The following is a 15,692-nucleotide window of genomic DNA, read 5'->3' as shown; positions in this document are numbered from 1 at the left end:
AAGGGCATATAGAGTCTTCAATAAATCCACTGGATTAGTTGAGGTTTCTTGTGACATTGTGTTTGATGAGACTAATGGCTCCCAAGTGGAGCAAGTTGATCTTGATGAATTAGATGATGAAGAGGCTTTGTGCATCGCGCTAAGGAACATGTCCATTGGGGATGTGTGTCCTAAGTAATCCGAAGAGGCTCCACAAGCACAAGATCAACTATCATCTTTCATGCAAGCATATCCACCAACTCAAGATAAGGATCAGGCTTAAGATGATGAAGATCAAGAGGATGAGCCACCTCAAGAGGAGGACAATGATCAAGGGGGAGATCAAGTCAATAAGGACAAGGAAGATGAGCAAGAGATTCAGGGTCAAACACCACCACACCCAAGAGTCCACCAAGCGATTCAAAGAGATCACCCTGTGAACTCAATTCTCAGTGACATTCATAAGGGGGTAACCACTCGATCTCGAGTCGCTCATTTTTGTGAACATTACTCTTTTGTGTCCTCTATTGAGCCATACAAGGTGGAGGATGCACTAAAAGATTCGGATTGGGTGTTGGCAATGCAAGAGGAGCTCAACAACTTCACAAGGAATGAGGTATGGCATTTAGTTCCACGTCCTAATAAAAAATGTTGTAGGTACCAAATGGGTATTCCGCAACAAGCAAGATGAGCATGGTATGGTGACAACGAACAAAGCCCGACTTGTGTCCAAGTGATATTCACAAGTCAATGGTTTGGACTTTGGTGAAACTTATGCACCCGTAGCTAGGCTTGAGTCAATTTGTATATTACTTGCCTATGCTACTTACCATGGCTTCAAGTTCTATCAAATGGACGTGAAAAGTGCCTTCCTCAATGGACCAATCAAGGAAGAGGTCTATGTTGAGCAATCTCCCGGCTTTGAAGATAGTGAGTACCCTAACCATGTATATAAACTCTCAAAGGCACTTTATGGGCTCAAGCAAGCCCCAAGAGCATGGTATGAATGCCTGCGAGATTTCCTTATCACTAATGGCTTCAAAGTCGGAAAAGCCGATCCTACACTCTTTACTAAAACTATTGAAAAAGATTTGTCTGTATGCCAAATTTATGTTGATGATATTATATTTGGGTCTACTAACAAATCCACTTGTGAAGAGTTGAGTAGGATCATGATTCAAAAATTCGAGATGTCTATGATGGGGGAGTTGAAATATTTCCTAGGATTTCAAGTAAAGCAACTCCAAGATGGCACCTTCATCAGCCAAACAAAGTACATTCAAGACATACTTAACAAATTTGGAATGAAGGATGCCAAGCCCATCAAGACACCCTTGGGAACAAATGGGCATCTCGACCTCGACACGGGAGGTAAATCAGTAGATCAAAAGGTATATCGGTCGATGATAGGATCTTTACTCTATTTATGTGCATCTTGACCGGATATAATGCTTTCCGTATGCATGTGTGCAAGGTTCCAAGCTGATCCGAAGGAAGTTCACCTTAGGGCCGTGAAAAGAATCATGAGATACTTAGTTTACACTCCTAAGTTTGGACTTTGGTACCCCAAGGGATCCACTTTTGATTTAATAGGATATTCAGATGCTGATTGGGCAGGGTGTAAAATTGATAGAAAGAGCACATTAGGGACTTGTTAGTTTCTGGGGAGATCCATGGTGTCTTGGGCTTCAAAGAAACAAAACTCAGTCGCTCTTTCTACCGCCGAAGCCGAGTATATTGCCGCAGGTCATTGTTGTGCGCAATTACTTTGGATGAGGCAAACCCTCAGGGACTATGGCTACAAATTGAGCAAAGTCCCTCTCCTATGTGACAATGAGAGTGCAATCCGCATGGCGGATAATCCCGTTGAACACAACCGCACTAAGCACATAGACATTCGATATCACTTTTTGAGGGATCACCAACAAAGGGGGATATCAAGATAGCTTATGTTAGCACCAAAGAACAATTATACGATATCTTTACCAAGCCTTTAGATGAGAAAACCTTTAGCAAACTTAGGAATGAGCTAAATATACTTGATTCTCATAATTTTGATTGAAACATTGCATACATAGCTCATTTATATACCTTTGATCATATCTCTTTCATGACTACGACTAATGTGTTTTCAAGTGTATTTCTATGCTAAGTCGTAGATTGAAAGGGAAATGGAGTCTTCGGCGAAGACAAGCCTTCCACTCCACTCTATCGGTATCATTTACCCTTCGCCGTCACTCCACACCACTCTTCGATTGGTATAATCTTCACTCGTATTTCATTTACCAATGGAGGAGAAAGTTTAAAGGGCTCTCAAGGTCTCCGTTTTTGGCGATTAATGCCAAAGGGGGAGAAATATTAAGCCCAAAGCAAAAGGACCGCACCACCTTTCGAAAAAAATTTAATTGACATATTTCAAATTGGCATGTTGATTTTCAATTGGTATCTATTAAAACCTTCTTGAAAGCTAAGAGGAGAATTTTATTTAGTGGGAGTTTTGTTTAGTCAAAGGAAAAGCATTTGAAACAGGGGGAGAAAATTTCAAATCTTGAAAATGCTTCTCGAAATCTTATTCATATACCTTTGACTATTTGCAAAAGAATTTGAAAAAGATTTTCCAGAAGGATTTGCAAAAATAAAACAAGTGGTGCAAATGTGGTCCAAAATGTTAAATAAAAGAAAGCAAACCATGCATATCTAGTGAAACTACAAATTGGTTTAATTCCAAGCAACCTATGCGCTTACCTTATGCAAACTAGTTCAATTCTGCACTTATATATTTGCTTTGGTTTGTGTTGGCATCAATCACCAAAAAAGGGGAGATTGAAAGGGAAATAGGGCTTAACCTTTTCCTATAAATAATTTTGGTGGTTGAATGCCCAACACAAATATTGGACTAACTTGTTTGTTCTAGATTGTATATTCTACAGGTGCATAAAAGTTCAACACAAACCAATAAAAGATCAAAGTTAGGGTTCAAAAGCCAAGGAGGAAAGGAACCAAGGATGCCCTGGTCTGGCGCATCGGACAGTGTCCGGCGCACCAGGACCATACAGGATCAAACTCGACAGTCTCGGGTTTTTCCAGCGTCGCTCCGCTATAATTCACCGGACTGTCTGATGCACCAGCAGAGCAACGGCTACCAGCGCAACGGTCGACCGCAACGGACACCTGCAAACGCTACAGTGCGCGCATAGTTCGCGCAGAAATCAGAGCAGTCGTCAGAGGCGCACCGGACAGTGAACAGTACCTGTCCAGTGCGGCACCAGACTGTCTGGTGCCACTAGAAGACAAAGCTCCAACGGTCGACTGCGCCCGAACCCTAACGGTTGGGTGACGTGGCTGGCGCACCGAACAGCGTCCGGTGGCGCACCGGACTGTCCGGTGTGCCCATTGACAGTAGCCTCTCCCCAACGGTTGTTTGGTGGTTGAGGGCTATAAATACCCCTCAACCACCTCCACTCCAACCATCCAAGTATTCATCACACTCCATTCAATACAAGAGCAAAGTGCAACACTCCAAGACACAAATCAAAGCCACCGATCCAATCAAAGTCCCCAATTCAGTTCTAGTACTTTAGGACTTGTGAGAGGATCGTTCTTGTGTTTCTTTGTTGCTCTTGTTACTTGGTTGGCTTTCTTCTTTCTCTCAGTCTTATTCTCAAAGCCTTGTAAGCGAAGCAAGAGACACCAATCGTGTGGTGGTCCTTGCGGGGTCTAAGTGACCCGAGAAATCAAGGAAGAAAGCTCACTCGGTCTAAGTGACCGTTTGAGAGAGGGAAAGGGTTGAAAGAGACCTGGTCTTTGTGACCACCTCAACGGGGTCTAGGTTCTTTAGAATCGAACCTCAGTAAAACAAATCACCGTGTTCATCCGCTTTATTTCTTGGTTGATTTGTTTTCCCCCTCTCTCCCGGACTTAATATTCACTCTAACGCTAACCCCGGCTTGTAGTGTGTGTTTAAAGTTGTGAATTTCATATTCCGCCTATCCACCCCCCTCTAGGCGACTTTCAGTATCTAAATGTAATTCCTCCCATGAGTGGAGAGTAAGTTTCTTCATTATCAACTCTAGGGCGCTGAGTGAAACCTTGAGCGACTAGCCTTGCTTTGTACCTTGATATTTGATTATTTTCATTTCTCTTGCGGACAAATACCCACTTATAACCTATAGGGTGTATGTGGGATGGTGTGCGGATTACGGGCCCAAACACCTCTCTTTTGTCTAGAGAAATTAATTCCGCGGTAATTGCCTTTTTCCATTTATCCCAATCTGATTTTTTCTTGCACTCTGCGATAGATGTCGGTTCTGGGTCATGATCAATGATTGAGGCAACTTTCTTTGCGAAATATATGTCTATGTTGGCTATTGCTCTGGTCATGCATTCTCCAGTTAATACATAGTTTATGGCCATTTCATCATGGGATGCTGATTGCATTTCTTCTTGTGTTTCCCTGCTACTTCTTATTGCGGGAGCGAGTTCCTTTAGTTTTCCATCGCCTTTGTGTGTGCACATGTTTGGGTTGGCGATTTCTTCTACGGAAAGGTTCAAGTCCGGAATGCTTATCTTCATATGTTCCTTCCCGGTGCCAGGTCTCGTCTGGCTCCCCTTCTTGCTTTAAGGCATTTCAGTGATCGGCTGTGGCAAGTCCTCTTTCCCTCTTTTCTTTGAACGTCTCCGAGTACTTGGGGTTTGAGAAGCCAGAGTTCCTGTCCTTTTGTTATGCGGCCTCTTAACATGATTGGGTATACCTTCTATTTTCTTTGGTATTTCAACCCTCTCTGGTGCATTCCGTGCAAGAACATGCGACTTAATCGCGCTTTTCAAATCACAAAAATGATCAGGCAGTTCATTTGCTAAGTTTTGCAAATCGATTATCTTTTGAACTTCTATATTTGCTTCTTTGGTGCGAGGGTCATGAGCGAGGATTCCCATGAATTGCCATATAATTTCTCGGCATTTCTCATCCAAAGGTTCTTTTCCTCACCTATTGATGGGAAATTATCCTCGTCAAAAATACAGTCGGCGAATCGAGCCGTATGCAATTCTCCGGTCATTGGGTCAAGGTGTCTTAATTATGGATGCACTCTCATATCCAATATATATCCCTATTTTTTGGACAGGACCCATTGCACTTCGTTGTGGAGGTGGTATAGGTACATATACCATGCATCCAAATTTTCTTAGATGAGAGATTTTTTGGATGACTCCTTGCACTAGTTGCATTGGTGAGTGAATGTTGTATGACGATGGACGGAAATTGATAAGTGCTGCTGCGTGCAGGACGGCATGGCCCCAACATGTGTTGGATAGGTTACAACCACTATACCACAACACCAAATTAGTGTCTGACGACCGTCGCTATAAATAGAGGATTAGCATCAAATTGTTAGTCGGTATACATGGCCACAGATGGTGAGTCGGCATATGTCTCAATTCCAACTGAGTGTTAGTCGTTATATTTATATGTGAATAATGTCGCGTTGTCAGTCGGCAATTCATACATATAGCATTGCGCTTTCAGTCGCCATAAAAAATATGTGCAATTTAGGCCGGTTGGCGCACAAAGCCCAAAACCCTATTACTTCCCGAGCAGCGGTCGCCAAAACATCCAACCGTCGCGCGCAGTCTCCTCCCCAACCCATCCGCGCGCCGTCGTCTCCTCCCCAGCCGGCCGGCCGCGCGCAGTCTCCTCCCAGCCCATCCGCGCGCCACCGTCTCCTCCCCAGCCGGCCGGCCGCGCGCCGTCCTGTCCCCAGCCACGCGCGCGCACTCCGTCGTCCCGTCTGGTACTTTGTGGCCAAGTTCTTCGGGCCCAAGCGCCCACCCACAGACCCCGGGATGCTCATGTATGTTCAACCTCTTCCAGAAGGGCGAGCCAATGGTGAGAACGCCCTCGGCCATCTTGCAAGATTTCGGTTCGAAGACGCGTCTTAGGTCGATCGCGGCTTGCTCGTTAGTGGGTTTAGGTTCTGTAGTGCGGGTAGTTTGGTTATGTTTGCTCTGATGTTAAGGTAATTTTAGGATTTAATTGTCTGACCTTTCCTTTGGTTGTTGTGATCCGGAAGCTGTAGTTGTTTGGTGTACTCATGGGTGCTGTTCGCAAGAGGAATTGACTGCTTAGCGGATGCTTAAGCGTTTGTTTTTACTTGTTCGGGTGCAAGGGAGATACTTTCAGGCCTAGTGATGACCTCGTACTGGTGTTCTGCATCATCAACATTCCTTTTATTGTGAGAAAAAGGATAGCGCTATGAGTGTGTTAATTGGATATTAGGAGGCTAAGCTGATTTTTGCTAATTATTTTTTTAGAAATAGTATAAACCCTAGAAGTTTTGTGAACTTTGGTCATGACATGCTGCTGCTGAATTCAGCAAGTTGTGTGAACATGTAGGTACAGTGCTATTGGTGACTTTGTGTGAACTTTTGAATAATCTATTTGGGATGGAGGAGGGGTTGTTCGTTATGTTTATGCTGGAATGGAAATATCTCCTAGTTGTTTAGATTAATTTTGCTAATGAGGATGCACTTATTTGGCATGAGGCAAACATACCATATGCAGTCTGGGGACCTACCAGTACTAGAACACGGTCATTAACATACTATCCGTCAGAGGTAGGCTACTAACTACAGTACATTAAACATTATTTCATGCATTTATGATCTATTTCTTTTGAATTTTGTGTATGTACTGTTACAGGCTCTCAAGCATAATGGCTCTTTGTATGCTCATGTTTACTTCGCCCGTTCGGGTTATCCTGTGGACCCTACAGATCCAAAATATGAGCAGAAATCTTCGTTTGGGAGGACCCATCGTATGTATTATTTTTCCAGCATGATCTTGCTTTATATGATCTCTCATACTTATGTAATACTGATTACATTGTACTTGTCCTTTAGCTGTTGTGGCATTCTTGCCAAAATCAAAAGCTGGTAAAAAGAAGAGCTTGCTTGGAGATTCAGAAGAGCCTGAAGAGAAAGCACCGCATAATAAGGTTATTGTTTTCCTCCTTTGTCGCTCAGTATGTGAACTACCAATTTATGGTATTCCTTGTATCTTCCAAGCTAACAAAATTCTTGCTGGATCTGCAGGAGAATAAAGAATATGAGGATAAAGATGAGGGTCTGACTGAATATATATCTTATTTTGGAATGGTGGTATCTATAGTAGAGTTGTGGAGGCTAAGGCCCCTATGGCAATTGTGATTCCTGTAAGGGGGTCTTTGCTAATAAAGGGACTACGTGTTGATGACCTTTCCTGGCAAGATTTCCTTGGAAGGGTTAATTATACCGAGTGAGTTATTTTCTTGTCATGATACTTTGAAATTTGGGGAGAAGCCCAGGTTCTATGAGAGTCTTTCCTGTGTCATCTGAACACTTGGCGATTTCTAGAGTGAATTGTACTGAGCTGTCTCTAGAACACAAGTCAAATTACCGAGCAGTTCTAGATTATTTTCACAATGTGCAATAAGCTAACTAGTTTTTTGGTTAAGTAATACGAAAATAAATTAGTTAACTCATGAAATCCACCTAGTTTCCTTGGAATAACTTGATGCTATTGGACATTCACTGACTGAACCAGAAAAAAATGCAGGGCTGAAAATTACACTGCTGTTAACCAACCTGCCTATGCATTCACCAATATTCTATTTTCATCAGGGACCACAGGTAAGATGATGTTTGATAATTTTGTCAGTTCTGACATGTCTCGCCCATATGCAATTATTAGGTATACAGCTGCGTACTGCAAACTGGCCAATGGCAGATCCAATTTATGATAACAAGTTGATCAATTAGTGCATTTAAAAATATTTTTGTACAGAAAATTCCGACAGTTCTCCATATTCAGGGGAGCCCAAAGCAATTCCATGGACACATATAACACCCATAAAGGCAGCTGCCGATGGATGGTGTCACATGGATATTCGTAAAGGAGATTTTGTTGCTTGGCCAACGAATCTTGGTTGGACGATGGGCCCTTGGCTTGTTTATGCCTCCTTGCTGAATGGAGCTTCCATGGCTCTGTATAATGGCTCCCCAAATAGTTCAGGCTTTGCGAAGTTTGTACAGGTACAGAAAATAGACAGTTGAATTCACAAAATTAGTGTTAGAATGACAAAAATTATGGACCATTTCACAATTGTGTTCATGTACATTATACTATCTAAATATCAATTCCAAATAAACTGAATGCACAAAGTTTTCTATGCATGGTTTGTTATTCCAGTTAAGCTTTTTCAGTTACTCATCATGAACCTCAACCATTTGACTTGGTTCGCTCATATGTTTGTGGATTCTTACGAAAAATGAATAGTGCAGGCATAAAACTGTCCAGTTTGCATTGTTCCTATGTATATCGCCCTGCAATGTCTTTTTTTGAGTTTAATGGTATTCTATCTTCATTCATTGCAATCTTGTTCCTACTTATAGTTACCTAATTTCAGGATGCTAAGGTAACAATGCTTGGACTGGTACCCAGCATCGTTCGTACTTGGAAGAATACGGACTGTACAGCTAGACTAGACTGGTCCTCCATCCGGTAATTTTTTAATTGCTCAACTATCCAGACCTTTTGTCTTAACTTTGCAAGGCACAGAGATTGGTGGTGGATTTGTTACTTGATCGATCCTACTGCGTTCATGTACTGCTTGCAAATTCTGACACTTCATATCTGGATTCCATGGATATCGTCAAGACCTTTTTGATCTCTTTTGACTGCATGACCACAGAAATCAGGAACCTCATAGTATTTCAATTAAAATTAGCTTATACTTGTTTATGCGTTCAACTATTGTATATTTAGCTTAATCATGGAGCAATGGTGGTATCTATTCTATAGTGTTGTTGCTGCTTATTTTGATCTTTATTACAACAAAAGCAAACTTGTGAACTTTATGTATTAATGCAGTATAATTGTTATTGTCATGAATGAAAACATGAGCTATGTCAACATGAGCTATGTATGAATGCAGTACACTTGCTATGTATGAATGCAGTACAATTGTTATCTGATGTTGATGATAATTGGAAATTGCTAGTAATATATTTTTTTAGGCTCATATAGTCGTAGCGTTTGATTGTTAGTCGGTAAAAATACATATATCGCATCAGACAGTGTGTCGGTATAAGTTCTAACAGACTGTCCGTCGGGATAAATATGTTAGTCGGTATATCTTTTTAACGTCTAACCGTCCGTCGGTATAAACATGTCTGTCGCTATACGTTTATGACGACGCCACTTACAGCGTCAGAAAGTGTTAGTCGGTATAACTCTATAGCGACTGATAGTACGTTGCTATAACGGTTTATACCGACTGTAAGTAAGTCGTTATTGCTAGGTTGTGGTATAGTGAACTCTTCAAGAGTGGTCGAGCAATTAGCTTAATTCTTTTAATCAAAGCTTCGGCTAGTCCATTTTGAGTATGAACATGAGGCACAGAGTGCTCAACTGCAATTCCCGATGCGGTACAATAATCATTAAATGCCTTAGAGGTAAATTCTCCAGCATTATCCATTCTGATGGACTTTATTCGGTGGTCAGGAAAAGTATTTTTAATCCGGATGATTTGCGAGACCAACTTTGCAAATGCATGGTTTTGAGTTGATAGTAAGCATACACGCGACCACTTCGAGGATGCATCGATTAATACCATAAAGTACCGAAAAGGTCCCGAAAGTGGTTGAATTGGACCACAAATGTCTCCCTGGATTCATTCCAAGAAGGCAAAAATTTCATTCTTTACTTTCAAAGGGGATGGTCTCACTATCAATTTTCCCATGGCACATCCATGGCACACAAAATCTTCTTGATTTGGGAAGTGTTTCACATTTATGCAGTGTCCTTGTGAGTTATTGATGATATTTCTCATCATTCTAAGACCAGGGTGCCCTAGTCGACAATGTCATAGGGAGAATAATTCAGAATGTCTAAACATCGTCTTTAGAGAAGTGTACACTGCATGTGCACTAATCTTAGTATAATATAACCTAGATTCTAGCGATGTGAAATTTTCTATGACTTATTTGTCATATTCCCCATACTTTATGATGCATAGGTATTCCTTACCATTTTCCTTTGTGGTTTCTACATGAAAACCATTTGCACGAATGTCCCTAAAACTCAAAAGAGTTCTGGTTGATTTGGGGTACAATAGTGCTTCTTTGATTTCGATTTGAGTACACATCGGGAGTGTAATTGTGGCTTTACCGGAGCCTATTACACATGAATCGCTTCTGGCGATTGTGGTAATACTTCCAACGTTCTTCATGATCGTGTTAAAGTATTTTGTTTCCCTTAAAATGGTATTTGTCGTGCCACTGTCGACAATACATATATCCTCCATAGACCTTTCATAATAAAATTATTGCAATTAGTAATTATCATAAGAGAAATATTGCATAGTAAATTCAAATAGTCCAACATTCATGAAATAAAGATAATGCTCTCATAGAGCTTACAAACCATAATTTACGCTCTAATGAAAATAAATGTGCATGCAAGCACTCAAATGGAATCAAGGAAGGCATCGGTGTCAGCCTCCACTAGAGTCGTGGAGGTATTCTCTTCGGTAGCAATCATCTTCACAACACTTGCAAGATCAAGAGGCATGCCAAATGATTCAAGTGTAGGGTCTTCTTCTATGGCTTCATTGTCGGTTGCCATGGTGAAGTGGGCCTCAGGTTTCTGTTTGTGCATGTTCTTTGCTTTGTATACTTCTATGACATGCTTTGGTGATTGGCAGATTTTAGACTAATGTCCCCACACGCCACATTTGTAGCATGTTTGGTATTGAAGTCTGTATGCTTATGTTGTAGCTTCTCTTTGCTTGTTTTCTTTCTGTGAGCATTGATGGGATTGACTGTGGTTTCTTTCTTTCCCTTGCCAGCACCATGCTTGCCTCTCTTTCTTTGGATAGGCTTTCTTATCTTATACGAGGCGACATTAACTTCAGTGCTAATGCCCTTTCCATTTGGATAAGCATTGAAGTTCGTCTTCAAAGTATCATCTTGTGCCTTATTTACTTGCATTATATCGATAAGATCGCTATACTGCTTGTATGCGTCTTGTCGATAGTTTCGAGTAGATTGGATGGCGCTTGGGTGGAAGGTAGACAAGGTTTTTTCAATCTTTTCCTCATCTCTTATCACCTTACCACAAAGAGATAATTTGGTGCATATTTGGTGCAATGTTGCATTGTATTTTCCCATAGTTTTAAAGTCGGTATATCTAAGGCGAGCCTAGTCTTGCTGTGCTTGGGGCAAGACTGTGTACTTTAACCTCTCAAAACATTGTTGCAATGAATTCCAGAGGTTGCTTTTCTTTCTCTCTGACATGTACTCATTCTTTAGTGTTGGCGAGAGATGGTGCCGCAGAAAATGCAATGCTTGGTCATTTTGCTCGTCGGTGGCCACTTCATCTTTTCGGCTAAGCCCGATTACAGCCTTGAGCTTCTTGCCTCCAAGCACAATTTGAACATAATGCCCACGTGAGGTAGTTTTGGCCATACGGGGCCAAGACCTCGAATTCACGGCCCACAATACCAATCATCTACATGTGATAAATTTCATAATTAGATTACTTCTTATAATAATTTCATAATATGGAATAAATAATTGCAATTAAATAAATAAATAAATAAATAATTCAAATAAAGGGTGCAATATATAAATTTAATTGCACAAGTAGGTAAACTTCGGGTGTTTAACTACATATTATTTCAAGAAAAAATACAGAAAACTGAAATGTATTAGTATACAGTATTAATATAATTCAATTGACTATCTACAAGTGCTTTAGGCTATGCGTGCATGCATGGCAGGAGTTACATGGCTAAAAAAATTGAGTTAGACACCTGCTGCTACTTAAAATAGTGGTTCCATCTTGCATGCAGCCTCTTTTCCCTTTTTTTAACGGAGGTTGGTGCCTATACGGCCATGCCTTGAGGCTTTAGCCCTGACATGCATGTGGAGGCGCATACACTTGCATTTTTTCGTTTAACGCATTTAAGGTGGGCGTGCGCTGGGACTCTTTCTATACCCAACGCCTCCATGTTCCTTTATCTTTCTTCTTCTAATTTTATTTTTAACCTTTCTTCTCTGCGCTCGGCCGGTGTCTAGCCGAGGCGACTGCACCCACGCTTCGTGATGGCTTTGCAGCAGTGGCGCTGCGGCGGCACCCGTGCGGCTGTGCAACAGTGGCGATGCGGTGGCGTGTCCGTGCTTGCGCGGCCCACGCGGCGGCGACCTGCACACCCACGCCTGCGTGGTTGCAGCGGTGGCTGTTGCCCACCTGTGTGCGCGCTGGTCGGAGCAACAAGGTCGCAGAGGATGCGTGTGTATACGTGCTAGTGCGGCAAAGGTACCGACGCTAGCACTATTTAGGTTGCTTGTTTTTTTCTATCTGTACTTTCATGCAGTAAAATAAAATATGTTTATCACACATGATTGATCGATGTGTGCATCGGCGATTTCAAATCAACAGCAATCATGTGTGCATCCCATCGGCTTCATGCCGACGATAGAATCTGCTAGGGAATGTGTTTGTTTGTGCTCGGATAAGAATAAAAACAGAACTTTAAGTGAGCACAATGCATAAAATATATAAGTTCGGTACCTTTTTCACTTTCTTTTCTTGCTCTCCTTTGTAGAGCCAGGTGCTGATAATGTGTTAACAACCCCTTGCTACCGAGTGTAGTCTAAGGGCTTCTTAACTGAATAATAGTAGAACACAAGGTGTAAGACCCAAAATTGGTAGAAAAAATAAAATAAAGAAAATAAAAGTATCTATGATAGCATCTCTAGGATTATTGAAATCTTTGGAAACCATTAGGACCTTTCCTCTTCATAATAAATTGAGAGTACTAAGTTAGTTAAACTATTTTTTTAGAGGGATAGAATGGCTAATTCATTTGATGTGAACTACATATTTATATATATAAACGTGTATATCGAGAAGTATTTACATAAAGGGATAAAGTAACAGATAACAAATAAAAGTGACTTGCATTTTCATGCTGGATATTATGGAGTGTTGCATATTGGGTATTAAAATCAGAATTCTTAAATTGAAACATGAAAATAAAATAAAATAAAATAAAATAGAGAGAAGAAAATAGAAACTAGAAAAGAAAAAGAGAAGACCCTCCTCGTCTCTGTGGGCTGAAACCGGTCAGCCCACATACTCATCTGCCACACCCCACTTCTCCTCCTCCCATCCGACCCAACAGGCGATGCCCTCGCGCTGCCGCTCTTCCCTTGCCGAGTCGCATACACATGGGGCCCACATGTCATCTCTTTCCTGCTTCCACCGTAACAAGCACCTGTATATTCCTGTGTCACTGCCGGCGGGCCCTTCTCGCCAGCTCCTCAATTCAACCACGTGCGCGGGCCTGGTGATTGCCCTGTGGGCCCCGTCTGTCATCTCTCTTCCCCTTCGTTGTCAAACAGTAAACACGAACAGATTTCTGTGGAGATCTCAACGGAATCAACGGGTGTTGTTCCGTCCGCCTGCCTCGCTCTTCTAAAACCTGAGCGCGTAACAACCCTGCTCCCCAACAGAACTCTGCCATCGCCGGGTGCCGAGTTGGATCTTTCGTAGGACCATTGCTATAAAACTCGATTCCCCATCACCATAGCCGAGCATGCGGAAGGGAGAGATGCTGCAACGATGGATGAATCGTTGGCTCGGTCGTGCTATGCAAGGGAGCTATGGAGATCCGACTCGTTCCACCGCCTGTGTGCCTGGTCGGGTTGGGCGTTGTGAGATAGCCGAGGCCGGGGAAATCGCTCACCGGTGTGTTGCGCCGCCGCGGATCCGCACTCCGCCGCGGGTGGGGCACTGACCTTTGTTTATTGGTAGAATTAATAGTTAAAAAGATTTCTAGTATAAAAATAATTCTAGAATCTTATTAAATTCATAAGTAATTTATTATAACTCTGTTTTAATCCGTTTCAGTTGCATTAATTTTGTTTCAATATTGTCTATCATCTAGTAACTTTGTTTAGTCATGAAACCTAGATCAAAATTATCCACTTGATTTATTCTATACCTGGTATTTAATAACTTCGGAAAATCGTAACTCGATAACCGTAGCTCCGAATTTAGTGATTCTTGACCCCACGTTCTCGTAGCGACGCGTAGAATATTCTTATGCAGTTTGATCTTATGTTTGGTGTGATGTTAATTTTTCCTATACCCTGTGTGTTTGTATTGCTACGACTAGCCCGAGTTTACGAGTCATCTGAAGAGCAAGTTGGTACCTGGAATCTCAAGTCTCAGGCAAGTTGTGCCCTTGATCACCTCTTTTTACCCAATCATGTTCTTATTAAGCATAATGATCTGCACAGGTTAATTTTGATGGGACCCAATAGGTTACCCTAGTTTGACTATCTTTATACCTTGTTTACCACTGAATTTTTGGGTAGTTCCGCTATTGCTTTATGTGGTTTTGGGTATGGAGATATACATTATTCATGATCACACTTTTATTATCAGTTTATTATTTACTATTCATGATAAGATCATTATTTTTAACTGGAACATGGAGAACCACAAGGGAAAACAATGCTACCACAAGGGTGGTATCTGTCACACCCGGTTTTAGAAGGCAAACCGAATGCGAACCATGTACGTGCCAGGATCAGCAATTCACGTACACAGCAGTTACATAACATGGACATCATCACACAGTGCTCAAATAGTATTAAAAAGGGAAATAATAGTCGATTACATCATATGTCTGAGACATCCACATAGTCTTTACAATGAATCAAAGTGCGGAAAAGAAACGTAGATAAACGCGGCCTTCACAGGCAGCCGACTGGGGGTTGCCGCTAACCCACGCCTAGAACTCGTCGTAGTCTTGGAACTCCTGGAAGTCTCCTTCCACAGCTTCATCTTCGCCTGAGCAGTGGTTGCAATGCTGACAACCTGGGATGGGGGGGGGTTTGGTGTGTAGAGCAAGGGTGAGTACACATCAACATACTCAGCAAGTATCTTGTTTGGCTGTAGTGGACTAGCTTTATGTGGGGATAAGTCAAGCAGTTGCTTTTAGTTGGTCAGATTATTATTTACTAGTAGAAAGCCAGGTTTTAGCATTAACCCAAGTTATTAGCCCGATGTACCCTTTCCAAACGGAAAGAATACCACTTACCAGCACTATAGACATAGCCAAAACCATCAGTCTCATTGCCACCTGTAAACCAAAGTGTCTCTGATCAAGTACCACTAATCACTGGAGCTCCCTTGGCCGCTCATAACCGCGAGCACGACTGATATATCAGTTTTCAAACACTCTGCAGAGGTTGTGCACTTTACCCACAAGCTGTGATTCCCTTTCTGCCCGGAGATCATGACTCTCCATTGATCACTACCAAGGTGACCCAGCAGGGCATCACTATGTAGCCTTTACAAAGATTCCCCGGGGCTGTAGCCACCCGTTAGGTTTCCTAAATGCACCGCACTCCTCCCCAAGGGGCGAACCCAGACTTGGCAGAGCGAGCCGCATACACCGAGCCCCATTGACGGCACAACGGCTAAGCGAACTACACCCCGGATCCTCTAATTATTCAGCTAAGGGCATCCCATTCCACCCTCATGGTTGCACTGTTTTCTCGGGCGGTCATCCATGGAACAGGTCCTTACGGAGAGGCACTCGAGAAACCGCTCGAGCCCCCTGAAAGGCCACAAGTATAACATCATAATAACGGAGGGGAAA

General features: G+C 42.2%; 1 protein-coding gene across 1 annotated transcript; it reads left to right on the top strand.

Moving 5' to 3' along the window:
- Nucleotides 1–6,484: 6,484 nt before the first annotated feature.
- LOC103642525 (probable acyl-activating enzyme 17, peroxisomal) lies at nucleotides 6,485–8,901 on the top strand. The gene is made up of 7 exons (XM_020545730.3): nucleotides 6,485–6,591; nucleotides 6,677–6,791; nucleotides 6,877–6,971; nucleotides 7,069–7,270; nucleotides 7,571–7,644; nucleotides 7,826–8,046; nucleotides 8,421–8,901. Exons 4-7 carry the CDS (start codon nucleotides 7,170–7,172, stop codon nucleotides 8,517–8,519), a joined length of 495 nt encoding a protein of 164 aa, XP_020401319.1. The 5' UTR covers nucleotides 6,485–6,591; nucleotides 6,677–6,791; nucleotides 6,877–6,971; nucleotides 7,069–7,169; the 3' UTR covers nucleotides 8,520–8,901.
- The last annotated feature ends 6,791 nt before the right edge of the window (nucleotides 8,902–15,692 follow it).

Source organism: Zea mays, chromosome 10, assembly GCF_902167145.1.
Source record: "Zea mays cultivar B73 chromosome 10, Zm-B73-REFERENCE-NAM-5.0, whole genome shotgun sequence".
Taxonomy (NCBI): Eukaryota; Viridiplantae; Streptophyta; class Magnoliopsida; order Poales; family Poaceae; genus Zea; species Zea mays.
Note: the sequence above shows the minus strand (reverse complement) of the source record. Positions and strands in the feature narration are given on the sequence as shown.

What these genes read in the sequence shown, in the direction of transcription:
- LOC103642525 (XM_020545730.3), top strand. Translation starts at nt 7,170, where the DNA reads ATGGCAATTGTGATTCCTGTAAGGGGGTCTTTGCTAATAAAGGGACTA. An exon ending in GGAAGGGTTAATTATACCGA is followed by an intron (nt 7,271 to 7,570) that starts GTGAGTTATTTT and finishes AAAAAAATGCAG; the next exon opens with GGCTGAAAATTACACTGCTG. An exon ending in ATTTTCATCAGGGACCACAG is followed by an intron (nt 7,645 to 7,825) that starts GTAAGATGATGT and finishes CTCCATATTCAG; the next exon opens with GGGAGCCCAAAGCAATTCCA.